This window comes from Grammomys surdaster, unplaced genomic scaffold, assembly GCF_004785775.1.
Source record: "Grammomys surdaster isolate TR1022 unplaced genomic scaffold, NIH_TR_1.0 146, whole genome shotgun sequence".
Lineage (NCBI taxonomy): Eukaryota > Metazoa > Chordata > Mammalia > Rodentia > Muridae > Grammomys > Grammomys surdaster.
The window spans coordinates 12,433,474-12,460,699 of record NW_021604604.1 but is presented as its reverse complement, the minus strand read 5'-3'; the positions used below and the strand labels follow the sequence as shown (position 1 = coordinate 12,460,699).

At 42.8% G+C, this 27,226-nt stretch overlaps 1 protein-coding gene across 1 annotated transcript in view; it reads left to right on the top strand.

Annotated features, from left to right (window-relative positions):
* Dhtkd1 (dehydrogenase E1 and transketolase domain containing 1) overlaps nucleotides 1-26,055 on the top strand; it is a 48,562-nt gene extending 22,507 nt beyond the window's left edge. The window contains exons 5-17 of the mRNA XM_028764929.1: nucleotides 2,042-2,311; nucleotides 3,820-3,991; nucleotides 6,305-6,503; nucleotides 7,843-8,155; nucleotides 10,186-10,270; nucleotides 11,293-11,432; nucleotides 13,899-14,049; nucleotides 15,526-15,632; nucleotides 19,887-20,051; nucleotides 21,240-21,322; nucleotides 21,778-21,947; nucleotides 23,898-23,983; nucleotides 25,109-26,055. Coding sequence (XP_028620762.1) covers nucleotides 2,042-2,311; nucleotides 3,820-3,991; nucleotides 6,305-6,503; nucleotides 7,843-8,155; nucleotides 10,186-10,270; nucleotides 11,293-11,432; nucleotides 13,899-14,049; nucleotides 15,526-15,632; nucleotides 19,887-20,051; nucleotides 21,240-21,322; nucleotides 21,778-21,947; nucleotides 23,898-23,983; nucleotides 25,109-25,213 — 2,046 coding nt within the window. The 3' untranslated portion in view covers nucleotides 25,214-26,055. The remainder of the gene's footprint in view (nucleotides 1-2,041; nucleotides 2,312-3,819; nucleotides 3,992-6,304; nucleotides 6,504-7,842; nucleotides 8,156-10,185; nucleotides 10,271-11,292; nucleotides 11,433-13,898; nucleotides 14,050-15,525; nucleotides 15,633-19,886; nucleotides 20,052-21,239; nucleotides 21,323-21,777; nucleotides 21,948-23,897; nucleotides 23,984-25,108) is intronic.
* Nucleotides 26,056-27,226: the final 1,171 nt, after the last annotated feature.

The following is a 27,226-nucleotide window of genomic DNA, read 5'->3' as shown; positions in this document are numbered from 1 at the left end:
GAGAGAGAGAGAGAGAGAGAGGGAGAGAGAGAGAGAGAGAAGAGAGAGAGAGAGAGAGAACACACCAGAATTACAAACTCTGAAGACTCATAGTCACTGTATCAGACTTTTGGTCTCCTATAAATACATACTGTTAACATTGCAAAGGAAAAGCCCAAAGGAAGCCGTTGCTGGAGGCCCCAAGCCTAGCTCATATGTGAGAGTGTTACCACCACACAATCCTCGACATGCTTCGGGTCATATGGACAGTGTCTAGAGTAGAATCTTATGTGTAGTACCTGTTCAGCTATAAATCAGCAGTCTAGTGGGAAAAGCTAGGAGGTTTACACATTTGAGTGAGATGTGGCCTCTGGCATTCTCAGTGATGAGAGGGGGAGAAGGAGGCAGAAGCAGACTCTCCTGCACTGAGCATCTCAGTGGAATTCCCAGAGGGGTGTGATTCTGACACACCCTGAGGGACCTGCCACCTGTACTTGGGTGACATGACTGCAGACAGGAGATAAGTAAAGGGATTTGCTGAAATCCAAGAGAGAAAGAGGAAAAGAACCATATAAAAGTTAGAGTGTGGGCTGGGGCGATGGTTCAATGGTGGAAGTGCTTGCCTGCACGCCTGAGGCCCTTAGTTGGATTTCCAAAAGCCATGTGAAAAAACCCAACCCCAAAACAGTGTTTTAAAAATAGTCAGTGGAATCAAAATCTACAGCTTCAGAATCAATAGGATCTCTTTAATATGGCTAAGACTGTAGAAATTTCAAAGTAGACATTTGGTTGTGTGGAAAGCTAGTTCAAACTTCCAGTTTTGGCCTCAGAGTGGGGGTTGGGGATGGTGCTGGTGTCAGCAGAGGAGCAGGCCTTTAATCCCAGCACTTGGAGGCAGAGGCAGGCAGATCTCTTGAGTTCCAGGACAACCTGATCTACAGAGGAATACCAGGACATCCAGGTCTACAGAGAGAAACCCTGTCTCAAAAAAACAAAACAAAAAACAAAACCTTCTACCTTCCTCAAATAGAATTACAAAAGATTAAACGGGTTTTTTTTCCTTTTTTCTTTCTTTCTTTTCTTTTTTCTTAACGGAGATACAGTGGCTGAAGTCACTACTAATGATTGTGTATTTTAAAAGCTACATAAGTCGGAAGTAACTATTATTTACCTTGTGTTAGATTCCTCTTAAAATATTGCCACTAAGGACTGAAAGAGATATAGGTAGTTAAGAGCCTATTTGCAAAAGATTTCAGCTTAGTTCCCAGTACCCATGATGGTGGGCTTCAGGGACCTTACTGGGATGTCTGGTGGAAATCCCCACCAACAGCCACATTTCAGCACTTGGGAGGTAGAGGCAGGCGGATTTCTGAGTTTGAGAGTTCGAGGCTAGCCTGGTCTACAGAGTGAGTTCCAGGACAGCCAGGGCTACACAGAGAAATCCTGTCTCGAAAAAAAAAAAAACCCAAAAAACAATAAAAATACTGTAAAAAACATTGACAGCCATTTGATTTGATTCTGAAGAACTCTAATGCCGAGTGACCCAGCAGTTATAGATCTGTGTCTGTCTTTAAATAATGCATGTTTGCAATAACTATAGAATTTACATAATATGTATCTTTCTTTTTTTGTTTGTTTTGTTTATTTGTTTGTTTGTTTTGAGACAGGGTTTCTCTTTCTCTGTGTAGCCCTGGCTGTCCTGGAACTCACTCTGTAGACCAGGCTGGCCTTGAACTCAGAGATCCGCCTGCCTCTGCCTCCCAAGTGCTGGGATTAAAGGCGTGCACCACCACTGCCCGGCAGTATGTATCTTTCTTTAAGCTCAATATACCCACTGAAATAAGACTTGTTTCACATGCCTGAGATGGTTAAGAGCACTGACTGCTCTTCCAGAGGTCCTGAGTTCAATTCCCAGCAACCACATGGTGGCTCACAACCATCTGTAATGGAGTCTGGTGCCCTCTTCTGGTGTGTCTGAAGAGAGCAATGGTGTACTCATATACATAAAATAAATAAGTAATTACTAAGACTCATTTCACATCTTGTATTTTTGTCCTCATAGCTGGTGTTCCGTAAAATGCAAGGCTTAAGTGAGTTTCCAGAAAATGTTGCCACCATTGGAGATGTCCTGTCCCACCTGACCTCCTCAGTGGACCTAGACTTTGGTGCTCACCGACCCCTCCATGTGACAATGTTACCCAATCCCTCACATCTGGAAGCTGTCAACCCCGTGGCTGTAGGGAAGACTCGTGGCAGGCAGCAGTCTCGGGAAGATGGGGATTACTCCCCGAATGCTTCTGCTCAGCCTGGGGACAAAGTCATATGCCTGCAGGTGCGTGCAGTTTTGGAGAGGCGGGTAAACCAGAAAGAACAATGATTGGTAGATGTGGCAGGTGATTGCAGGTATCTAAGAGGAAAGTGGAATGACATTTTGAGAAAAGAGAATTCTGGGCTTTAAGAAAATATGCTTGGTAAAAATTTTCTTGATGTTTATTATTTGCATTAGGTTTTAAATGAAAAGCTGCCCATGCCAACCACCTTGTCTGCCAGGCTTCATGGTGATATTCTGATCTAGTGGCTTTGAGTGTTAGAATCCTTTGAGAATAACATTGTAATTTTTCAACGCTTTTTTACTTATGCTATCATCTTGTCTCCTGTACCTTGACTTTAATGTGTACTGTCGCCTTCCTCTCTTATATTCATGGCAGCGGGCAGGATTTGGTGATGGGAGATACTTCTCTGTCTCTCTTCAGCGGTGAGTGACTGGGGAGAGGAGTTCAGAGGTGTGCATTGTTCTTCATAGACGTGTGTGTGTGAGGTGTGTGTGGTGTGTATGTGTGTGTGTGGTGTGTATGTGTATGTGTGGTATGTGTATGTGTTGTGTATATGTGTGTGTGGTATGTGGTATGTGTATGTGTGTGTGTGGTGTGTGTGTGGTGTGTATGTGTGTGTGTGGTGGTGTGTGTGGTGTGTATGTGTGTGTGTGGTGGTGTGTGTGGTGTGTGTGTGATGTGTATGAGTATGTGTGGTGTGTGTGTATGAGTGTGTGTTGTGTATATGTGTGTGTGCTGTGTGGTGTGTGTGATGTGTCGTGTGGTGTGTGTGGTATGTGTGTATGTGTGTGTATGTGGTGTGTGTGGTATGTGTGTATGTGTGTGGCATGTGTATCTGTGTGTGGTATGTGTGTGGTGTGTATTTGTGTGTTTATGGTGTGTGTATGTGTGTGGTATGTGTATGGTGTGTGTGTACTTGACAACATGCATGTGGAAGCAAGTGGACAGTTTTGAGGGGTCAGTTCTGTCTACCTTTATCAGAATTCCAAGGGTCCACCTCAGGTCATTGGGTTTGGGAAGGGAGCACTTTTACCCCCTGTGTCAGCTTGAGCATCCTGGTTCTCACATCTTAAGCCTGTTTTCACGCAGCATTTCCTAGAGCTGAAACTGGCCCATAGTCCAGTGGTGGAGTGCTTGGCTGGGAAGCATGAGGCCCTGGATTCAATCCCTAGCCCTGAAAAAAGCAATCCCTAGGTTGATGCTTTCGTTGCATATATAGTAGCTATCCGTCCCATTCTGCTGCTGTAGATGCTACAGTGTTGTGGAGTTGAGGAGTTGGGTCCAGCATGGAGGGTTAGCAGGGAGAAATGGTGAGGTGTTCTTTGAAGAGTACTTTTGAGATGAGTCTAAACACAGGAAGGAGTCCTGAAAGCTTCTGTTTTTATGTCAGGAGAGCTCTGAGAGAGTGCTGGCTGGTGCTCTTATTGGGATTTGCACAGTTTGTTTCAATCAGAAAACTTAAGAAGCTTACTGATTCCTTACTTCCTCCATCTGATAAATGTTTCAGGTTCATGGTGATGCTTCCTTCTGTGGTCAAGGGATTGTTCTTGAGACGTTCACGCTCTCTAATCTCCCACACTTCAGAATTGGTGGCAGCATCCATCTAATTGTCAATAACCAGCTGGGTTACACCACTCCCGCAGAGAGAGGGAGGTCGTCCTTATACAGCAGTGATATTGGTATGTAGCTCACTGGAATTGCCATTGCTGTGTCAGCCAGACAAGGAATTTGTAGAGAAACTTCTAGATCGTTCAGAGCAATGAGTCTTGCTGGTTACCCCATTTTAATTTTTGTTTTTCAAACAAGGTCTCACTGTGTAACTCTGCAGCTTGCTATTATGTAAGCCAGGCTGGCCTGGAACTCACAGATAACCACTCGCCTCTATGTCCCTGTCTTAGTTATTGTTCTGTTGGCATGAAGATACACCATGATCAAGGCAACTTCAAAGAGGAAACACTGGGGCTGGAGAGATAGCCCAGTGGTTAAGAGCACTGGCTGCTCTTCCTGAGGTCCTGATTTCAATTCCATATGGTGGCTCACAACCATCTGTAATGGAATCTGATGATGTGTCTGAAGACAGCTATAGTGTACTCATATAAAAGAAATACATACATTAATTTTTTTAAAAAAAAGAGGTTTTCCCTAGTCAGATCTAATTTAAAAAAAAAGAAAGAAAAAAGAAAAGAAAAGGAAAGGTTTAGTTAAGGGCTTGCTTTTAGTTTCGGAGGGTGAGTCCATGCTGGTTGGAGGCATGACAGGAGGCAGGCAGGCTTGGTGCTGGAGCAGTAGTTGAGAGCTAACAGCTAATCTACACGCACGTGGGAGAGAGAGCGAGAGACTGGGCCTGGAGCGGGCTTTTGAAACTTAAGCTCGCCTCTACTGACAAACTGCTCCCAACAAGGCCACACCTCCTAATCCTTCTTAAACAGTCACCAACTGGGAACCAAATATTGAAATATTAAGACGTAGGCAGGCCTTTCCAATTCAAACCATACTTGCAAGTGCTATAGTTAAATTTTAATTAATTAATGAATTAATTTATTTATTTATATGAGTACACTGTCGCTTTCTTCAGACACACCAGAGGAGGGCATCGGATCCCATTACAGATGGTTGCGAGCCACCATGTGGTTGTTGGAAATTGAACTCAGGACCTCTGGAAGAGCAGTCAGTGCTCTTAAACACTGAGCCATCTCCCCAGCCCCAAATTTTAATTTTTTGAAGTTAGATATGGTCAGTAGTTGCCAATAATTACCAAATTAATATTTTTTGATCTGAGTATGCTGCTTATTTTATATGATGTTAGTTGAACACAGGGCATTATGAGTGGTAGACAAGCACTCTACCAGAGAGCTGCATTTGCGTGTTACGTAGATCAGGTACACATCCACAGGGCTATATTTCAGCCTCAACGGTCATCCTTTAAGGAGATAAGGCGAGGACGGAGCTGAGAGTGTTCCATCCCAGATTATTATATAGTCAATTGAATTATCTGGTAGAAGCCAAACAAAAAAATAAAACAACAACAAAAACCCGTACAGTTGGTGGAATACTAGAGTTATTAGCTTCAGACTATTCAGACTTAGAGTGCACAGAGTTTGGGTATGAGAGCTGTGTTCACCCAGCACATTTACTAAAACAGTCTAGTTAGAGATAAGTTGTGAATAGTCAAAGTCAACTTATTTTGATCTATGCCAATAGCAGTCTTAGTAGTACGTCAGGGCTTTTACTGTCCACTCATAGCACATAAAACTATTACAGGAACTGTCAGCCAGCCTCATAATTAGAGCCTGGACTGATGGCTTTTTGGATTGTCTGGCAATCCAAAAGATATTCTGAAACTCTCTTGGGAGTAAGTCTTATTTTAGGGTTCATGCTTTAATGATCTTTTGTTTTAGGAAGAAAGGTGATTGCAATGATAACAATAACAAAATAGATGTTGACAGTCACTGTACAAGATACCTTGAAACAGGAACACTTTACATTTATTAGCTCAGGAACTCTTGACAGTGCCACTCAGAGCCCAGGCTAGATTCCTTTATTTCTTTGTTTATTTAATTTTGAAGTTTTATCTTTTTATTTTTATTTTATGTGTGTGTGTGTGTGCGTGTGTGTGTGTTTTGTCTGCTTGTGTGTACTACATGTATGGTACCAAAAGATTGTTGGATCTCCCTGAGACTGGCATTACAGACAGTTGAGAGCCACCATGTGGTTGCTGGGAATTGAACTCAGGACCTCTGGAAGAGCAGTCAGTGCCCTTTAGCATGCTCCCTAGCCTCTCGACAGATGGCTAACTTGTCCAATGTCACACAGTCGCATGGATTTGAGACTCATCAGCTGAATTCCAAAGCATGTATACATAACCAAGACTACCTGGGCAGCAGGGCTGTCTTCCCACGAAGACAAGCAGGTCTTGGGAAACATCTTATAATAGCCATGGTAACTGGCCTTTTTTTTTTTTTTAAATTAAATCTTGGTCTTCTCTTCTTTAGGAAAGCTAGTAGGCTGTGCCATCATCCATGTCAATGGAGACAGTCCAGAGGAAGTGGTCCGAGCCACACGACTTGCTTTTGAATATCAGCGCCGGTTCCGCAAGGATGTGATTATTGATTTGCTATGCTATAGGCAGTGGGGTCATAATGAGCTGGATGAGCCGTTCTTCACCAACCCAGTCATGTACAAAATCATCAGGTACAGTTAGAGGTTCCCCTTTAATACCCGTGCTACCCCCTCCATCTCTTCCTCCTCCTCTTCCTCCTCCTCTTCTTCCTCCTCTTCCTCTTCCTCTTCCTCCTCCTCTTCCTCCTCCTCTTCCTCTTCCCATCACCATCATCAATCAGTTAATGGCTCATTTTTTGGTGATGGAGGTTCAACTTAGAGTTTTGTGTGTGTGTGTGTTTGTGTGTGTGTGTTTGTATGTGTGTACATATGTGGAGGTCAGAGGACAACTTGTAGTAATTGGTTCTCTCCATGTTGGTCATTTGAATAAAACCTAGGTGTTCATATCAGCTGAACCTTCTTGCCAGCCTGCATCTCTGTTATCTTCTGATAAGTACTTTGAAGTGGGGTGAACGTATAAATTGTGTCTGTCCTATAGAAACTGTAGTGGTCATCTTGCAAGGCTCAGGAGTGCCCCTTATTCTTACACACTTCTCTTCATTAGGTAGAGAGAGAGCAACTTTACTTACTTAGCAATTAGCAAGACTAAATAAGAAAAACAAAAGCAGCGAGGGATGATGTCAAGGGTTCCCACCTGAACATACATCTTTAGAAGGTGGCTGTGCACCTGCAGTTCCTTTGGCACCTCGCTGGGTAAAGCCCTGACTGAGGCTGGGTAGTATGACTCTGGCAGGATTAGGAGTGGGACTTTCATGATTTATTTTTTAAACTGTACCCAAGTACCTGCTTCTACTTGAGAAGAAGTAGCTTGAGACATTGTTTGTGTGTGTGTGTGTGTGTGTGTGTGTGTGTGTGTGTTGTGTGTATGTGGGGAAAGTAGAAGCCTCCTCAGGAATGCCAGGCCCCTCCTTTGATACAGGGTTTTTCAGTGACCTACAGTTTACCACTTAGGTTAGACTAGCTAGCATCCCCAGAAGTTTTATGTTATTTTAACTGATGTGTGTTTGTTTATCTCTGTGAAGATATATGTATGTACATGTGTGTGAACAGGTTTCCACTGAGGCTAAAAGAGCGTGTCTGGTCCCTTAGAGCTTGTGTTACAGGCGTTTGTGAGCTACCTAACATGGATGCTGAGATCTGAATGCAGATCCTTTTGAGAGAGGAACAAACGTGCTTAAACTCTTGAGGTGCATTTTTAAAAAAAATAGAAACCCCAGTCTCCTTCAGTATTTAAATATAACAATTCTGAGACATTTAATATATTACAGTGTTTTACAGCCACTCTCTCTCTCTAGTTCTAGAAGTTTTAAGATGATAATATCCTGCAGTGCCCTTAGCAATGATTCTCCTAGAATAGCGTGCGTTAGATCAACCCTGTCTCTCTTTCCCACCACCCATTTCTTTCTAACAGAGCCCGCAAGAGCATTCCTGATACCTACGCAGAGCACCTCATTGCCAGTGGACTCATGACCCAGGAGGAGGTTTCTGACATAAAAGCCTCCTACTATACCAAGTTAAATGGCCACTTGGCCAATGTGGCTGACTACAGCCCCCCGGCCACTAACCTGCAAGCCTGCTGGCAGGGCCTGGTGCAGCCCGAAGCATGCATCACCACATGGAACACAGGCGTGCCTCTAGAGCTGCTACGGTTTATTGGTGTGAAGTCCGTGGAGGTGCCAGAGGAACTTCAGGTGCACAGCCACCTTCTAAAGATGTATGTTCAGGTGGGAAGCCTTGACGTCACCCCTCACTGCTTTTTGATTTTTTTTTCTCATCAAAGAAACTGATGTTGTTCTGATGTTTTCAGTTGCTAAGAAGTATTTATCGTGTTATTCAGTTGTTGAGAAATACTTACTGTCTGTTATTGGGTTGTAGCAACCGATCCTCGTGTTGGTTTTGGAGCTATGGTTCAGTTGATTTGGATTTTCTTCACTTCTGTTCTTCTTTATGGGATTTTATGTATGGTGAGCACATTATATACACAAGAAATGCATGCTCATTAGAAAAATACAGAAATGTGTCTGGTTGTTCTAACTAGTGAACAGAAAACACTAATTCTTCCAGGGAGCTTAAATAAAGTAATGGAAATCAACACGCATATCCCAAAGATGACCACTTATACCCTTCAGCATACTAAAGTTTTGCATACTGTCTTTTGTTAGACATCCTGGTTTACCCATGGCTGATATGTTTTTTACAGTGTGGGACTTTCTGTTATTAAAATTGGGAAAACAAAGAATTAAAGATCTTTAACTTCCTTAAGCATGGATGTAGGACAGTGGTTTGCAACATGTGGGTCGTGGCCATTTTGGGGAGTCAAACCACCTTTTCACGGGGGTCACCTAACACCATCAAAACCACAGATATTTACATTATATTTCATAACAACAGTAAAATTACAGATATAAAGGAGCAACAAAAATAATTATACTTGGGGACCATAACATGAGGAACCATTAAAGGGAGACAGCATTAGGAAGATTGAGAACCACTCATGTAGGACCTGTGCCCTCTGAAGTATTTTAAAACATTACCTTTATTTTTAAATTTTTATTTTAGCAGAACTGTTTACTGTTTTTAAAGTTTTTTTTATTTATTTTTATTTTATGTGTATTGGTGTTTTGCCTGCATGTATGTCTGTGTGAGGACGTCAGACCCCTGGAACTGGAAGTACAGACAGTTGTGAACCATGATGTGGGTGCTGGGAATTGCACCCAGGTCCTTTGGAAGAGCAGCCAGTGCTCTTAACCTCCGAGCCATCTCTCCAGCCATATTTCAGCAGAATTCTTACAAACATATCTCACTCACCATCTGACTTACATAGAAAATTTGAAGCTGGAGAGATGGTCTATAAGTTAAGAGCACTGACTGCTCTTTCCTAGGATCTGGGTTCAGTTTGGGGGACCCACATGGGTGGCTAATAACCATCTGTAGCTCCAGTTTCTGGAGAGCTAACCTTTGTTATGGTCTCTGTGGGCATCAGGTATGCATGTGATATAGATACATGCATGTAAGCAAAGACTCATACACATAAAATAAAAATAAATCTTTAAAAAAAGAAATAGAGAATTACAGGTAAGGTTTCCTTTCTTCTTCCATCGCTTCACACCTCAGCAGAGGTGACTCCTTCCTGAGTGCATGCTTATCTTACCTGTTTTAAAGCTGCATAACACACTGACTATTTGTTTATCACATGTAAAGCCCTGGGTTCAGTCCCCAGTGCTGGAGCAAAAAAGACAAAGAGAAGAAAAAAGACAGAAAAGGATATGGATTCTTTTAAAAATTATTTTTAAAATTAGATTTATTAATTTTGTTTTCTATGTATGAGTGTTTTGGCTGCATTTATGCATATGTGCCACCCATATGCATGGTACCTGTAGAGGTCAGATAAGGGTATCAAATCCCCTGGAACTGGAATTATAGATGGTTGTGTAATACCATATGCACACTGGGACTTGAACCTGGGTCCTCTGCAAGAGCAAGAAGCATTCTTACCTGCTGAGCCATCTTCCAGGCTATAAAGTTTTAAAAGGTTGTTTTAGAGCTGGAGAGTTGGCTCCGTGGTTAAGAGCACTGACTGCTCTTCCAGAGGTCCTGAGTTCAGTTCCCAGCAACCACATGGTGGCTCACAACCATCTGTAATGGGATCTGATGCCCTCTTCTGATGTGTCTGAAGACAACTACAATGTACTCACATACATAAAATAAAACTTTAAAAGTTTGTTCTATTCTCTTCCTGTTCATTTTTTTGCAGTCAAGAATGGAGAAGGTGAAGAATGGAACCAATCTAGACTGGGCCACCGCGGAAACACTTGCCTTGGGCTCCTTACTTGCTCAAGGTAAGACATTTCTGTTTAGCGTCACAGCTAGCAGAAAATGCTCTGAGCTCCATGAGTTATATGTGATCTTCTGAGTTTCAATGGCTACTTGTCACTTTCATTGGTTAAAGGGTTTCTAAATGTGTTACCCGACGATACTCCTTAGTTATCAGACATGCTGAGCACGTCCATCAGAGTATAGACAAAGGTGCAGTCATAACTGGGATACCAGGGCTCACTTCTGGATGTTAGGAAGATATGTTTCTTTAGAAATTATAGGGCCAGAAATGACTCTTCATTCTTACAAATATCATAGTCACTATAGACCTTAGAATATAGAAAAGACACACACACACACACACACACACACAGAGACTTATTGCTTTTAATGATATGTATTTGTGAGTCTCTATGTGGGTATATGCACACACTGATGTCCAAGGAGGTCAGAGTCTTCAGATCTCTCTGTAGCTGGAGTGATAGGCAGTTGCAAGCCACCTTGTATGGGTGCTTGGACTGAACTTGGAAGAGCAGCAAGTGCTCTTAACCACTGAGCCATCTCTCCAGCATCAGGGAAGATGTATTTTAATAGGGTGACTATCTTATCCTAAGAAAAATTCTCAGTGTGAGCAGTGTATAAGCTATTGAATAGCTGTGTGTGGCAGTACATATTTTTTTTAAGTTTAAAAAAAAGATTTATTTATTTATTTATTTATTTATCTATTATGTATACAGTGTTCTGCTTGCATGTAATGCCTGCGTACTGGACGAGAACAGTAGATCTGATTATAGATGTGAGCCGTCATGTGGTTGTCGGGAATTGAGCTCAGGACCTCTGGAAAAGCAGCTTCTGAGCCCTTTCTCCAGCCCAGCAGTACATATCTTTAGCCAAGCTCCACAGGAGACTGAGCCCAAGAGTTTAAGACCAGTTTGGCCACCCTTGATAGATTTTGTCTCAAAATACAAAGGACCCTAGGGCTATGTCTTATTTTTGTGTTGGTTATTCACAGCAATCTTTTTCTCCTCCTGCTTGCTTGCTTCAGGTTTCAATGTTCGTCTGAGTGGCCAAGATGTTGGTCGTGGAACGTTTAGTCAGAGACATGCTATGGTGGTTTGCCAGAACACTGATGATACCTACATCCCTCTGAATCATATGGACCCTGACCAGAAGGGGTTTCTGGAGGTAAGATGCTTATATATCAAATCTATGTATTGATGAGCCAACCATTGCAGTTATTTTTTTGAATCAGAGCCTTATAGAGTCCAGGCTGCCTTCAGGCTCCCCAGTAGCTGGAGATGACCTTGAGATCCTCTTCATCCTTCTGATTCTATTGCTCAAGTACTGGGGATTACAACGTGTGATGCTGCCTGGCAGGTAGAGGAGTCTTCAAGCAGCTGAATTCAGATGTCAGAAACTTTGTGTTTGATACAGTTTTAAATAGAGGAGTGCTGAGTGGAAGGCCATGGGGGTCTGTAAGCTTGGAAGAGACGAAGGAGAGCCATATTGGAGCTCGGCTTGAAGACAATTACTCTGGCTGCCTATCTGTCATTAAGTCATGGCACGTAGATGTAAAGTCAACATTGCAGTCTGTAAACTGTTGGGATTGATTAAAGTCAGTCAAGGATGTGCATAGGAAGCCAACATCTACCTGTTAAACACAACAGAATACAATAGAAACACTTCCTCCAGGTTGTCTTTCTCTGAAGGCATTTCTTTGGATTTCTAAGGTCTTAAGGGCAGTGTCTTTGTGTTCTTGTGTCTCCAACAATTACCTTAGTGAACAGCTCATGTTATTTATGGAAACAAATTATTCCTTTAAAGTAAGTTTAGTAGTCCATCACTTTCTTTCCTATTCTAGGTTTTGGTTTGAGAATATAACCTGTGTGTTTGTTGGGGCTGGAGAGATAGCCTTGTCAGTCAGTAAGGTGCTTCCTATGCAAGCATGGGTTCATTCCCTAGCACCCAGTAAACAGCCAGGCATGACGATCCCAGCACTAGGGAGGTAAAGACTGGAGGATCCTGGCCCTTACTTGTCAGACAGTCTAGCTGAATCTGTGAGCCTCAGGTACAGTGAGCTATACCACCTTAAAAATTAAGGTGGAAGAAGATGTGGGTTTCAAGGCTCTCTCCTCACTCGAGCTTGGTGAAAACTGTATAAGGAGACAGATCCCTTTCCTTACTTTTTCTAAAAATCTCTCTTTGGATCAAGACAGATTTGTGAACCAGGGTAGAAGTGTTGAGCGTGTGTCCTTCCCAACCCCCACCTCAAATTAGATTTTCTCTGAACTGTGATTTGATACACTAGAGGGCCATGGCACTGTCTCAGCTCCTGGTTAGTCACCTAGAGTGAGGTCCCAGGACAGCTTGGGCCACAGAGTGAGGCCCCATTTCAAACGAAATTCTTTGTCAGACAAATGGAGAATTATGTTTTTTAAAACTGGATATATAAAAGGAATGTTTTCCATATCCTTAGCCACTTGAAAGCAAACTGCCGACCTGACATCCCACAGTATGTGTTTTTTTCAAGTAAAGACATCCTCCTCCACTCCTCAACACAGCCAGTGACACTTTTCTCTGTCCTTCTCAAGCCCACTTTAGAATCTTGATGCATTGACTGCTATCAGGGTGTTTCTTTCCACTCTTCAGAGAGTAAATGTATTCTGTTTTGTCAATCCTAACATGATGGCTCTTTTGTTCTATACAAATTAGATGTTATCTAACTGAAGATAGGCCTTTAGATCATAACTTTTCCATCTTTGTTTTTATGATATCTTTGAAAAAAATTATATGCATTTTTCAATGTTTAAAAGCAATTTTACTTAATGTTTAAAAGTATACCATATGAGAAATATATTGTTTTTTTTGTTTGTTTGTTTGTTTGCTTGTTTCTTTTTTTTTTTTTTTTTTTCGAGACAGGGTTTCTCTGTATAGCCCTGGCTGTTTCTTGTTTTTTTGAGACAGTATTTCTCTAAGTAGCTCTGGCTGTCCTAGAACATGTTTGTAGACCAGGCTGGCCTTGAATTTAGAGATTAACCTGCCTCTGCCTTCTGAGTGCTGGGATTAAAGGCGTCCACTATTACCACCTGACTTATATTTCGTATTCTTTAATTTTTTAATTATATTTTAGAGTGTGTGTGTATGAGTGAGTGAGTGAGTGAGTGTGTGTGTGTGTGTGTGTACATGCTTGTGGTCAAAGGACATCTTTCAGGAGTTGGATCTCTTCTCTTCTGGGTTTCAGAGATTGAACTCAGGTTGTAAGGCTTAGTGATACCTTCTCAGCCATCTTGCTGCCCACCCCCTCCAAGTAACCCCACTGTCCTCCTTATCCGAATTTTTATTGGTGCTGGGGATTGAACCCAGGGCCTTGTGAATTCTAGACAAATGCTCTGCCACTGTGCCATTTCCTAGCCCTGTACTATTTATTCTTGAAGAAAATCTTAATTGACTGTATTCTAAAGTCTTCTTTTTTCCTCTCTGTTCTAACTTTCCCAGTGCCAGTGACACTGAGTGGTAGGTATCCTTTTTCAAAGGAAGGATGCTGAGTGAGAGCACCCCTCCCCTTCACCCCTTTCCTCCTCCTAAGAGATGTGCACCCCTGCAATGCTTTATTATAATATGTCTCTGCACGGTCCTCTTTCTCATTATTAGGTCAGCAACAGCCCCCTGTCAGAAGAGGCTGTCTTGGGATTTGAATATGGGATGAGCATTGAAAGCCCAAAGTTGCTGCCCCTCTGGGAAGCTCAGTTTGGCGATTTCTTCAATGGAGCCCAGATCATCTTTGACACGTTCATCTCTGGAGGTTGGTGTTAGTGAGTGGCTGGGTAGTGGCTGGTTCCGGTCTCATATCACAAGTGAATGGAAAGGAGCCACTGCTGCCTCTGAGATTCTCTGAGCCCCAGCATCTCCAGAGATTTTTGGAAATTACCCTCTTGTCTACAGCCATGTGTCAGATATCAGGTGGTTCAATGAGCTTCTGGGAAGAGTATCTTAGCTGTATTTCAGCATGTCATTGTCCCGTTTCTTGAGGAATGTGTCTGACTGCATGGAGCAGAGATGGACCTGACAGCTCCTAGGCTATGTGACTCCACACCTGTGCCTGGAGTGTGGAGTAGCATAATTAACCAGCACTCTGGTGACATGGTGACACTGCATGGTGGTAACCAGCACTCTGTGGTGACACAGTAACACTTCCTGGTGGTAACCAGCACTCTGTGGTGACACCGCATGGTGGTAACCAGAACTCTGGTGATGCAGTGACACCACATGGTGGTAACCAGCACTCTGTGATGACACGGTGACACTGTGTGGTGTGGATTGATGATTCCCTTGAAATCTGCAACTTTTCAGAAGGAAGAAAAGTGCTTGAGGGACCTAGATTTATGACGTGTTCATAAACTACTTTGTGTGTGTCCATGCGTGTGCAGGTATAGATGCATGTGCAAGTGTACATGCACATGTGTGTGTAGGAACATATGGATGCCAGAGGTAAACCTCAGGTGTTGTTATTCAGGAGCTATCCACCTTGTTTTGTTTCTAGTGTTGTTGTTTTTTGAAACAGGGTTTCCCTGTGTAGCCTTGGCTGTCCTGGAACTCTGTAGACCAGGCTGGCCTAAAACTCACAGAGATCCATCTGCCTCTGCCTCCCACACACTGGGATTAGAGGTGAGTGCCACTACTGCCTGGGTCCACCTTGCTTTTTTGAGATCGTGTCTCTCACCCAGACCTGGGGCTCACCGGTTAGGCTATGTAGCCGGCTAGCAAAGCTCCAGGAACCCACCTGTCTCTGCTCCCCTGGCTTCCAAGGATTACAAGTTCCTGTTGGCTTTTTATGTGAGTGCTGGGGATTGAGCTCAGGTCCTCGTACTCACACAGCAAGTACTTTACAAACTGAGCTATTTCCTCTGCCCCCAGAGACCATTCTCAAGTGTCTACTGCTCTCTATTTGAGGACAATGACCAATGTTGTCTGTTGTGCTGTGAGCATAGCAGGAACTGCTTGTCTTTGTTCAGAGTTGTTCAGTAGTGAAGTCAGAGTGCCATATGTTGTCTGAGACCCTGAGATATTTACCATTGAGTGGGTCTTCCAGTCACTGAAGTCCAACGCACTTGATTGTCACAGATTCACACATTCAAGTGAGTGTTTCCATTTAAGTGTAGAAGATGCGTGTAAGAAAAGCAGTTTGGAGGCTCAGGAACCGCACTGGCATTTTGTTCCATTCCCCCAAGCCACATATGCTCCTGCTTCATCGAGAAATCCCCATCTTGTGCTTCCCCAGGAGAGGCCAAGTGGCTCCTGCAGAGTGGCCTCGTCGTCCTCCTTCCACACGGCTACGATGGGGCTGGGTCTGAGCACTCATCCTGTCGGATAGAGCGCTTCTTGCAGGTATGTATGTGGGATGCCACTGGATTCTAAAAGAAGTTTTCCTGTTCCCTCGGTGCTTTGCTCTTTCGTACACTACCTCCTATAGTAGCCTCATCTGCACTTTATCTGTAAGATTCTACGGCTAAGTGAAACCAACTCGATGCAGTGTGAATTTTCCTTGGAGGTGTAATGCCTCAGCCTTCATAGTTTCATACTATCCAAAAAAGTAAAGTGGCAAATAAAATGCTTTCTAGAGTCAGGCATGGTTGTGCATGCCTGTGATTTAAGCTCTCAGGAGGCTAAGGAGGGATGATTTCCTTTAGCTTTAGAGTAGGCAGGAGGTATATAGGAAGATAAGAGTCTCAAAAAAGGGAGGGAGATAGGAGGCAGGTAGAGGAGACAGCTTAGTAAAATGCTGGCTGTTCTACATTTGAAAGTCAGGAGTGTAATAACAAAGTTGGTGAGACAGAACGAGACAGGAGGACCCCTGGGGCTCACTGCTAGCTACACACACAGACAGACACACACAGACACACACAGACACACACACACACACACACACACGCACTCACGCACTCACGCACGCACACACAAATACCAATGTTGGGGATGTAGAGACAGATGGATCCCTGGGAGTCACCAGTCAGCCAGCCTAGACCAGTCAGTGAAATCCAGGTTTGTGAGAGACCCTATTTCAAAAAATTAGGTGGAAAGCAATTGAGGAAGTCACCCAGTATTAACCAATATTAACCTCTTGTCTCCACCTGCATACCCATACACACACACACACACACACACACACACACACACACACACACAGAGAATGAGAAAAAGAGAGCAAGAGAGAGAGAGAGAGAGAGAGAGAGGGAGAAAGGGAGGGAGGGAGGGAGGGAGATCGAGCAAGGGAGCAAGCGAGAGCGAGCAGTAAGAACAATCCAAGAACGAGCTAGACAGGTAGAAAGTTGTGATCAGAAAGCAGAGTGCACAGAATGGAGCTTATGGAGTCAATCCTGCTGGCTATACCAAGGAGATTATCTTGTGCCACAATCTGGCTGCGCTTTCTCAAAAATTCATTCACTGAATTATACCCCCTCACCCAGAGCCAGGTGATAGAATTGGGTGAGGCCTGTGGTAAGGGATGAAGCTCTAAGGGTGGGGCTCTCAGGGTCGGGGATGTCCTTAGTAAAGGCTCCCTAGCTGCTTACTAGCCATTCCCTCCATGAATGGATGTGTGAGGAGACCATGGGTGAGTCAGGGAAAGGCCCCGATCGGACACCAAGTTTACTATGTGATCTTGGATTTCCCAGCCTCGTAACTGTGAGAGATAAGTTTATGTTGTTCCTAAGTAACCTGGATTTAGGAGTAGTTGAGTCCATTCCATTCTAACACTCGGGAGGTAGAGGCAGGAGGATTAGAGGAGTTCAGAGCTATCCTCAGCCGTATAGAAAGTCTGAGGTCAACTGGGCTGCTGAGACCTTCCTGGCATCACAAGTACTAAGGTGGTACACAGAGCTGGACAAAGACCAAAGACTGATGATCTATGGCCTCTCTTACTGTTCTGGGAGCCAGAAGCTGATGGCCTCTGGAATCTTAACTCATTCTTACTGTTCTGTGCTGGTAAGTGCTGGCTTCTTACTCTGTAACTCTTTCTTACTATGATGCTTTGTATAAGTTTGGCCCAGGGAATGGTGCTATTAGAAGGTGTGACCATGTTGGAGTAGGTGTGTCCCTGTGGGTGTGGGCTTAAGACCCTCACCCTAGCTGCCTGGAAGTCAGTTTTCCACTAGCAGCCTTCTGATGAAGTTGTAGAACTCTCAGCTCCTCCTGCACCATGCCTGCTTGTTGTGAGCCACAGTGAGAGTGTTGAGAATTGAACCTGGGTCCTCTGGAAGGGCAGCCAGTGCTCTTAACTGTTGAGACAGTGACATGTCTCCAGCCCTCAACCCCCAGTGTTGTCTTTTAAGCTTTGGGTGTCAAGAACTTCATCCCAGACAGTTTGACAGCTCCTTTCTTACAATAACTGACACTTGTAGCTGGGCATGGGGGCACAGGTCTTTGTAACTGGGGGAAGCAGAGGCAGGGCGTTAGAGGCTAGCCAGCTTCTACAGACAGGACAGCCAGGGGGAACTACACGGACACAGAACAGCTACATGGGGAAACTTGGTCTTGAAAAACAAATAAACAGATTGGCAGGTGTAGGTTCTTGTTGTGTCTTTATTGCCATCATTTCATCTGCCGTTACTATGGTTACAAGTCCTTTGTTATATTATTAATTTTCTTTTCGCCCCTGCAAAAAAGATGCCCTTGCATGCGTATGCGAGTTCCTTGGAAGCATTCTGCTCCCCATATAAGTGCCTGCTTATTCCGTCTGCTTTCACTGGCACTGTGCCAAGCTCTTCGTGTCTTTTATATTCTTAGCCCTGTCTGTTCTTGACATTTATTATCTTTTAACTTAAAAAGTATTCATTTTTATTTTGTGTATTGGCACGTTTGCCTGCGTGTATACATGTGTACCAGGTGCTCACTTGGTGTCTGTAGAGGCCAGAGAAGGCCACAGAGCTGCTGAAATCAAGTTTGAGATGGTTGTCAGCTGCCATGTGGGTGCTGGAAACTAGAGCCAAGTCTCTGAAGGAGCAGCAAATGCTCTTCACCACCAGGACACCTCTGCAGCCGTGTTCTTAGTACTTCTTACTTACTTAACACCTCAGTAGTTTCAGAGTAGAGTTCTCAGTTTGTTTTCTTAGTATTCTGCTCTTCTCCCTTGTCTGGCTTTGTTCCATTGTGTTCCCCTGAAGCTCCGGCATTAGGTTACTTGTCTGCATGGTGCTTATGTTATCCCTATGCCTTTTCACTTCATCTTGTCGTTGGTTATTGAGACCTCTCCAAAGACCTATGTTTTCCAGTGGAAAATGAGTGACTCTCTATATATACTGCACACTGGGCTCCACTGTATTTTCTTAGTTGAGGACAGGCTCCAGCAGCTGTATCATAGGAATGTAATGGGGAAGGATTCCACTGGATTGGGTGTTCTTCTGAGAGTCAGTCATTGCCTACAAGCACACATCTTTCCTTGTCAGTGACGGACATCACTCCATTAGGCTTCTGTAGGGACTTCTCTACTATAGAAGTTGTCGTCTTTGATTTCCCCCCAGATGCTCCTTACTGCCTTTCTTCTGATTTTTTTTTTAAGATTTATTTATTTATTATGTAGACAGTATTCTGTTTGAATGTACACCTGCAGGCCAGCCAGAAGAGGGCACCAGATCTCATTATAGATGATTGTGAGTCACCATGTGGTTGCTGGGAATTGAACTCAGGACCTCTGGAAGAACAGCAAGTGCTCTTAACCTCTGAGCCATCTCTCCAGCCCATGAGGGCTCTTTAAAATCCAGTTTTCATCCCTGCACTGCTTCTAAATTAGGGACAAGGGCCAGCAAGATTACTTTTTTGCTCTCAATTTTTTAACATAAATTGTAAATTTTTTTTGACAGTCTCATGTAGCCAAGGTTGGCCTTGAACTTCCAACCCTCCTGTCTTCCTCCAGCCTTTGATTTTAGTTTTCCAGGAGAGTGAGATTCTGATGGTGTTTTCATCTGCCTTCTTAATCTGACAGGAACCAGGATATTTATTGTGTGTGTGGGGAGAGATTTTAATATAAGCTTAAGCACAGGCTTTAAGAGAAGGGGAGAGGTGCTCAGAAGAAAGTAAGACACAGAACAAGCATGCTGATAATGATAGCATTTAACTTTACCCAAGGGGAAGAAGAAAGGACAGGAACATAGCATGCAAAGGACAGAGAATCCCCTCCCCCCCCCCCTCCCTCCCTCCCTCCCACCCTCCCTCCCTTCCTTCTTCCTTTCCTTTTCTTTCTTTCGAGACAGGGTTTTCATGTGGCTTGAATTCAGTGTTTGCTGAGGGTAACCTTGAACATCTGATTCTTTTGCCTCTACATCCCATACCCATGTGTGGGTGCTAGCTGCTTAAGAGAAAGTCTCCAGGGTATGTTTTTAAGTAGTCTTTCCCAGATGTCTTTTCCGAGCAGCCTTGTCTGGAAGTTGCTGTGTTAGAGATGGGTGGATGGCGACAACCCTCTGTCTCTTCTGTGGTTAATGCTTTATAGGTCAAAGGAAATGCCTGCTAGGACTTTTCTGCTACATAATGGGGAGAACTATCTTTATTAACTGAGAATATATGTGCTTCCCTCTGGCCAGTGTGTTAGTTTGGGACTGAATTAGATGATCTCAGCATGCCTGTACTCTCTTCACACCCATCTAGATGTGCGACAGCACAGAGGGAGGCGTGGACAGCGACACGGTGAACATGTTTGTGGTACACCCGACCACTCCTGCTCAGTACTTCCACTTGCTTAGAAGACAGATGATCCGGAACTTCAGAAAACCTCTCATTGTTGCATCTCCCAAAATGTTACTCAGGTACCCTGTAAGTAGAAAGAGCCCGTTCAAAATGTTACTCAGGTACCTTGTGAGTAGAAAGAGCCCTGTCATGAGATTTCTTCTGTCAGTATTCTGTTTGTATTCTTTCTTCTGATTGTATTCTGTTTTCTCTGTGTTCTGTATTTAATCTATTTAAGTTTTATATGCTCTCTCTCTCTCTCTCTCTCTCTCTCTCTCTCTCTCTCTCCTCTCTGTGTATGTATGTGTGTGTGTGCACTACATGTGTGCACACTGTGTGTATACAGGTGACCTCTTAGTCAGGACGAAATGTCAGATCCCCTGGAGCTGGACTTAAAGGTGGTTGTGAGCCAGGCATTGTGGGTTCTGGGACTTGAACTCTGGTCCTCTGGAAGAACAGCAAGCGTTCTTGACCTCTGAGCTATTTCTCAGTCCCAAGCAGCTATTTTGTGGCTTTCTCTGTGGTTTCTTCCACCAGTATTCTCAGAATTCTTGAGACATCACATGAAATTCAAGAAAAGTCATACAATCTCTCTGTCTCTCTGTCTCTCTGTCTCTCTGTCTCTCTGTCTCTCTCTCTCTCTCTCTCTCTCCCTGTTTTTCGAGACAGGGTTTCTCTGTATAGCCCGGGCTGCCCTGGAACTCACTCTGTAGACCAGGCTGGCCTCGAACTCAGAAATCTGTCTGCCTCTGCCTCCCAAGTGCTGGGATTAAAGGCGTGTGCCACCACTGCCCAGCATCATACAATCTCTTTAGGAAAGTGTGTGTGTGTGGTTGTTGTTGTTGTTGCTTTTCTGAAAGGGCTCTTGTGATATAAAAATTTTGAAATGTAAGTCTCAAAGAAGCCAAGTCAAAATATAAAATTATTACAATGGTCAGCTTCTTCTGGGTATAGAAGCAGAGGGACGGGGGATCTCTACGACTTAAAGGCAAGCCTAGTCTACATAGTGAGTTCCAGGTCATCCTGGGCTCTGTAGTGAGACTCTGTCTCAGAAAACAAAACCAAAGAAAACAAAACTGTATTATTGTACAGACTGGGTGAGTTTTTATCATCTTTTAAAAAATATACAGAACTGTATCTTGGAGAACACAGTATTAGTGTGCATGCTTAAGTGCAGTTCCACGCCAGAATTCTGCTCTTAAAAGACCTGCTCTAAGTTGTAGCTGTAGCTCTTCTCCATTCATTGATATGAACTTGGCCACTTCTCTCCCTTAGGCAGCTGTGTCAACTCTTGAGGAAATGGCGCCAGGAACAGCATTCAAACCTGTCATTGGTGATTCGTCAGTAGACCCAAAAAAGTAATTTGATATTTCTCTGTTTCATACTCCTGGCAGAGGTTTTATTAAGTGAACCCAATTTCTTCTATCATATAAGCTTTCTTTTGTTCATGTATGTGTGTGCATATGAGTGCCCTTGAGTGTTTGTGCGTGCACCTGTGTGTGTATGCACATGGGAGGGACTGAGTACACTGACTTACCATGCTAGGCAAGTATTATACTGCTGAGCTACACCTCAGCCCCTCTCTCAGCCCCTCTCCTTATAGCCTTGTGTTAAGGGGGCTGTACATGAAACAGCAGACTTTGGGGATAGATGTCGCTGAAGGAGAGCTGCCTGGCTCAGCAGGTGACTGATCCTACCAGCAGAGCTCCAAGAAGCTTTATCTGTAACACATTGAAATCTAGTCTTCTCTTTTTCCTGACACAGTTCTTAAAGATGCTTCTCTCCACATCATTGCCTGCTTTGTCCCCAACAGAGTTAAAACCCTCATATTCTGCTCCGGCAAACATTTTTATGCCCTGCTGAAGCAAAGAGAGTCTTTGGGGCCTAAGAAGCATGATTTTGCCATCATTCGACTAGAGGAACTCTGCCCTTTCCCACTGGATGCATTACAACAAGAGATGGGCAAATACAAACACGTTCAAGGTAAAGACTTGTTCCTGGTAGGGCCCTTTGCTTTACAGATACCTGAAACTGTTTCAGGTGCAAAGAGGTGAGGATGTGAAAGGTCCTAGAATGTCAAATCTCATGGAATCTGACGACATACCACTGGGGCCATGTCTCTCTTGGGGTCCCACTCTGTGTTCCCACTATCATCTAAACATGTCTTGAATTTGTGGGTCATATGATGGCATGCTGTATCATCATACGTGATAATTGCAATATGATTATACTTCTGGAACTTAGGATTGGAAAATTTGGTATCTGTAGGTACCTTGTAGAAACTCAGTGATTCCAGAACTAAATGTAAATGGAGGGTTGGTTAGATGAAAAGTTTTCAGCTATGTCATCAAAAATTAGGCTTAGTCATCATGAAAAACTTGCATTGTAAAAATTATTGCAGGGGCTGAAGAGATGACTGAGTGACTCTGAGTACTGGCTTCTCTTCCAAAGTATCCAGCTCAATCCCCAGCACCTGTTAATAACTATCTGAAACTGTCGTTTCAAAGGATCTGGCACCCTCTTTTGGGTTCTAAGGGTACCAGGTACATATGTGCTGGATAGATAGATATACATGCAGGTAAAACATCCATACACAAAAAAATATATTTAAAATACAAAACAAAACAATTCCCCCAGAGCAAACAGACAAACAAACAAACAAACAAAGAAACAAACAAATGAACTGATAGTAAGTGCTCACGAGAATTCAAAGCTCACTTACCACGGCTGGGAGTACAACCACTCTGCAAGATGGTTTCTTTCCACACAAAAACCCAAGTTACTGTGTAACCCAGAATTCCTACTGCTGGTTTACCCAGAAAATGATAACACAAGTTCATGGAAAAAATCTTCATTCAAGTGTTTTTAGCAGATTTATCTATCTATCTATTTATTTATTTATTTATTTATTTATTTATTTATTTATTTATTTTAAAGCAGCTTTATTTGTAATTGTCTCAAGCTAGTCAATCAAATGGTTCTTCACCTAGAGAATGAATAAACACAGTTCCCCTGTAGCAAGAAGCATGTGTAATATCATACCTGTTAATAAAACAGGAAGGAGATATTGCGTGGTATTCAGGGCCTCAAGAATGCTAAAACCAAGCAGGCTAACACTGAGCCCCAGGAAAGAGCTGTTGCTATCCACAATTTGGACAAACCACAGATGTATTTTGGTAACTCATGTAAGAACCAAAACTGTATGACTCCATTTATACAGCATTTTGGTAAAGGTGAAACTACACAGATAGAGAAAAGACTGTTGCTAATGTGTGGGACTGGGAAGGGTCCTGACTATAGATAGTCAGGACAAGGCGCCATGGCGGTTCAAAGAACTATCTTACATTGTGATTGTTCTTGTGAACACATAACTATGTACTTGCCAGAAAAAAAGAAGGGGGCGGGAGAGAGAGAGGGAGAATGAGACAGAGAGGGAGAGGGAGAGGGAGAATGAGAGGGAGAATGAGAGGGAGAATGAGAGGAGGAGGGGAAAGGGGAGGGGGAGGGGGATTAGAGAGAGTTAAGAGTGCTTTCCAGTGTCTACATTGGGTGTCTCACAACCACCTGTAACTCCAACTCTAAGGAATCTGGTGTTCTCTTCTGGCCTCCTTGGAGACCTGCACACACGGCATACATTTATACAGACATGCATACTACACATAATAAAAAAATTTAAACATGCTAATGTGTTGGAAAAGCATATATTAACTGAAGTTGGAGATTTATCTCTTCACCATCCATCCAGCTGGTTTCCTGTAAACATTCTTGATATGTAAGTGTACAGGAGTGAAACGATCATGGTGCAAAGTAGTCTCTCGGCCCCGCGCTCCTCGTCCCGGTCGTCTGTAGTCAGGGCCCTTCCCAGTCCCGTGCATTAGCAACAATCAGTCTTTCGGTTGATTGAAAGTTGAAGTCAATTTCTTCTTTTTGTAGATGTCATCTGGAGTCAGGAGGAGCCTCAGAACATGGGTCCATGGTCTTTTGTTTCCCCAAGGTTTGAAAAACAACTGGCTTGCAAGGTGAGTGCCACTCTTACGGTCATAGTTATATGCTCTCTCTCTTGCTCTCTGTTGTTTTTCTCGGAGTAACAACGTATGGATGTCTTTGCCAGCTTGATCATTTATCTAAAGATAAAGTGAAATAAAATCTGCTTTAGGCTGGCCAGGGTGGTGCATACCTGTATTGGGAGGTTGGATTCCATTGAGTTTATGAGTTTGAGACCAGCTCAGGTCATGCATGTAGTCAGACCCTGGTGATGTGCAAGAGCAAGAGGGAATAAAAAGAAAAGTCTAGTTTTAGATTATTCCATTGGAGGAAAACATTGAGTTTATGGAGTTGTTTTTTAGATTTTGGAATATTTGCATAGACTTTCTAGTCTGAGGCACCTAAAAACAAAAACTCCAAAATGCTCCAAAACCTAAGACTTTTTAGGGACTGAAATGATAACCTCAAAGTTCCAGATTTGTGAGAATTTCAGATTTTGGATTGAGGATATTCAACCTATAATATTATGCTAAAAACATGTTTGCATTGCAACAGACAAACAAAATAAAATGACCCTATGAAGCTTGCATAGTGTTACTTTCCCTACCGCTTCCTCATGCTGTCCGTCACAAGTGCTAGAGAGATGCTGATGAAAAAGATGCTGATGAATAGTTTTGGGTTGTTTTTCACCTTGGTACCAGAAACACCCAGTTAACACTGATTCCAGACATGTTTATAACCTGCTGGCAGCCTGCATGCCTATAAAGTGCTGTTAGTCTATATGTCTTTATTTTCCTTTGGAAAGGAGAAACAAGAAGAATAGTGGTACCTCTGTATCATTTCATTCCATGTGCATTAGCATGCAGTTATTCATTTAGTATGAGTTTGCTAGGCTCAAATCATTTTCACATGTAAATGCATCTAGTTAAGGAAACCACAGCTAAGACCAAAACATAGGTTTTTTTTTCTCTCTCTCTCTCTCTTTCACCTTATCATGCCTGAATTCAGTGGTAGATTATTCTCCCTAATCTGTTCTGTTATTCAGTATTTCTTCTTTGCTTGAACAAGCTTATAGGGAACCTGTGTACCTTCTTAGTAGAACTGAGCAGAACTCTGATGTGCTCAAATGTCACTTGGTTTCTTCTTCGTTCTAATGACAGCTCCGTCTCGTAAGCCGACCCCCTTTGCCAGCGCCCGCGGTGGGAATTGGCACAGTGCACCAGCAGCAGCATGAAGACATCCTCTCCAAGACCTTTACTTCCTAACGTGCTTGCTCGAAGAAAGCAGGATCGCCTTCTAAGGAATGTGCCACGGAAGAAAGTGTGCTCCTCCATTCCCTCTCCTTTTCCCAGCTTAGTCTGTGTTCCTCTGAAATTCTGGACTGATTTGGACAACTGAATCTGGAGTCCATGAGATACGAAGGAGAACCGATTTCATAAGCACATGAAACAGATAGTAGATTTCACGCTTTGCAGGACTATAGTGTTTGTCCTGCTTTGGTTAGATATGAGTGAACTGGAAGAGGTCATTAGGCAGTTGGATTCTGACTCCACTGTAAGTGACCATAAATGAGTAGAGAATGTTCTTTGGCCAGAACGTGGGGCTGTGTAGAGGCAGCCCCAACACTACCTCTTAATTGCTTCAATACACATAACTTTCCATATTTTTCCTCCCTTTTAAAGTCAGCAATATTTTTGATTTAAATGTGATCTTAGAGCCACTCTACAAAAAGTTCCAACAGACCACTAAAACTAGACCATTCTGGATTCATGTTCTTCCAGGTTTTATCCATTATCCATCCTAAAAAGTAAATGCTGTTAAATATAAATTCCTGATTGTATGTACCAACACAGAGTCTCCTGTAGCCCAGGCTGGCCTCATACTCACTGTATAGCTGAGGACAACCTTGAACTTCTGATCTTCTTACCTCTACCTCTTGAATGCTGGAATTGCAGACTTGTGCAACCATGCCCAGTTAATGCTGACAATGAGTATCCAACCGAGGGCTTTAAGAATCTTAGGCAAGCGCTTGCCCTGGCTCCTAATACATTTTAAGTTATGAAGTACTAAAATTCTGTATTAAAATGGACTTATTTTTTTCTATTAAGTTCTCCTTCCACTCATTATATTGCTGCGATATTTTAAAACTTTTTAATTAACTTTGGTGTTTGATAGAGGGATTTCAGTACCAGGTTAATCACTTTTGTTTCTAAAAGTTACAGGTACAAATATGATATATATTTGTGCTATAAAGTACATTAAGTTTTAGCCACCTTCCCAAACCAGGTACGTGAAGTTCCATAGAGGCTAAACCTGGTGTTGGCAGCAAACCTAAATGATAGCTGTGTGGCATCACTTGAGTTGGTTCTGAGGAGTGTCTACCATGTACCATTCTGGCTTTATGACAGTTTTTCTAAAAGGTGATGGAGACATAGGAAGTGCTGGAATACATCTATCATCTTCCAATTTTGCCAGCAATGGGCCATATCTTACATCATTGATGTATGGGTGGTCCTGGCTACAGTAATAGATTCACAATGTACTTCTTCTTTTTCTTTTCTTTTTTTTAAATTTTGATTTTGAGATAGTTTCTCACTGTGTAGCTCTGGCTGGCCTGGAACTCTCTATGTAGACCAGAGATATGTCTCTGCCTTCTGAGTGCTGGGATTAAAGGTGTATACCACCATGCTAGACTATTATTTGCATTTTAAAATAATGCTGTGGTATACTTATTTAGTATTTCTCTAGTATTTGCGCCTTTTCTTTCTATGCTATCCCCCTTCCCTTCTGAAGCTGGGTATTAGTCCCAGTGCTTTGTGCTTACAGGTTCTATCACTGAGCCAGTTCTCTAATCCTTTCCCTCCCGTTCCTTCCTGCATCCTTCAGTCCTTTCTCTTGCCAAGCCTTAATGAATCTTATAACTTAGTACGACTTATATAAATCAGTAAAGTTTCAAGGCAAGTTTAATAAGAATAATAGTATATAAGTTTAAAAAAACCATAATGTGCCTTTATTCTCATATCCTTTGGTTTCTTAAATTAAGAGATATTAAAACTCTAATTATAAAATAAGATGGAATTTAATAGATTTAAAAAATATTTTTGTCTTGCTCTTTCTAAATTTCTTCCTACACTGCATCTCACAAGTTTACCATTTCTCGTTATGGTGTTCCCTGTATGAGCCATGAAAGTGTCTTCTGTCTTTTTACCTTTCTTTCTTTCTTTCTTTCTTTCTTTCTTTCTTTCTTTCTTTCTTTCTTTCTTTCTTTCTTTCTTTCT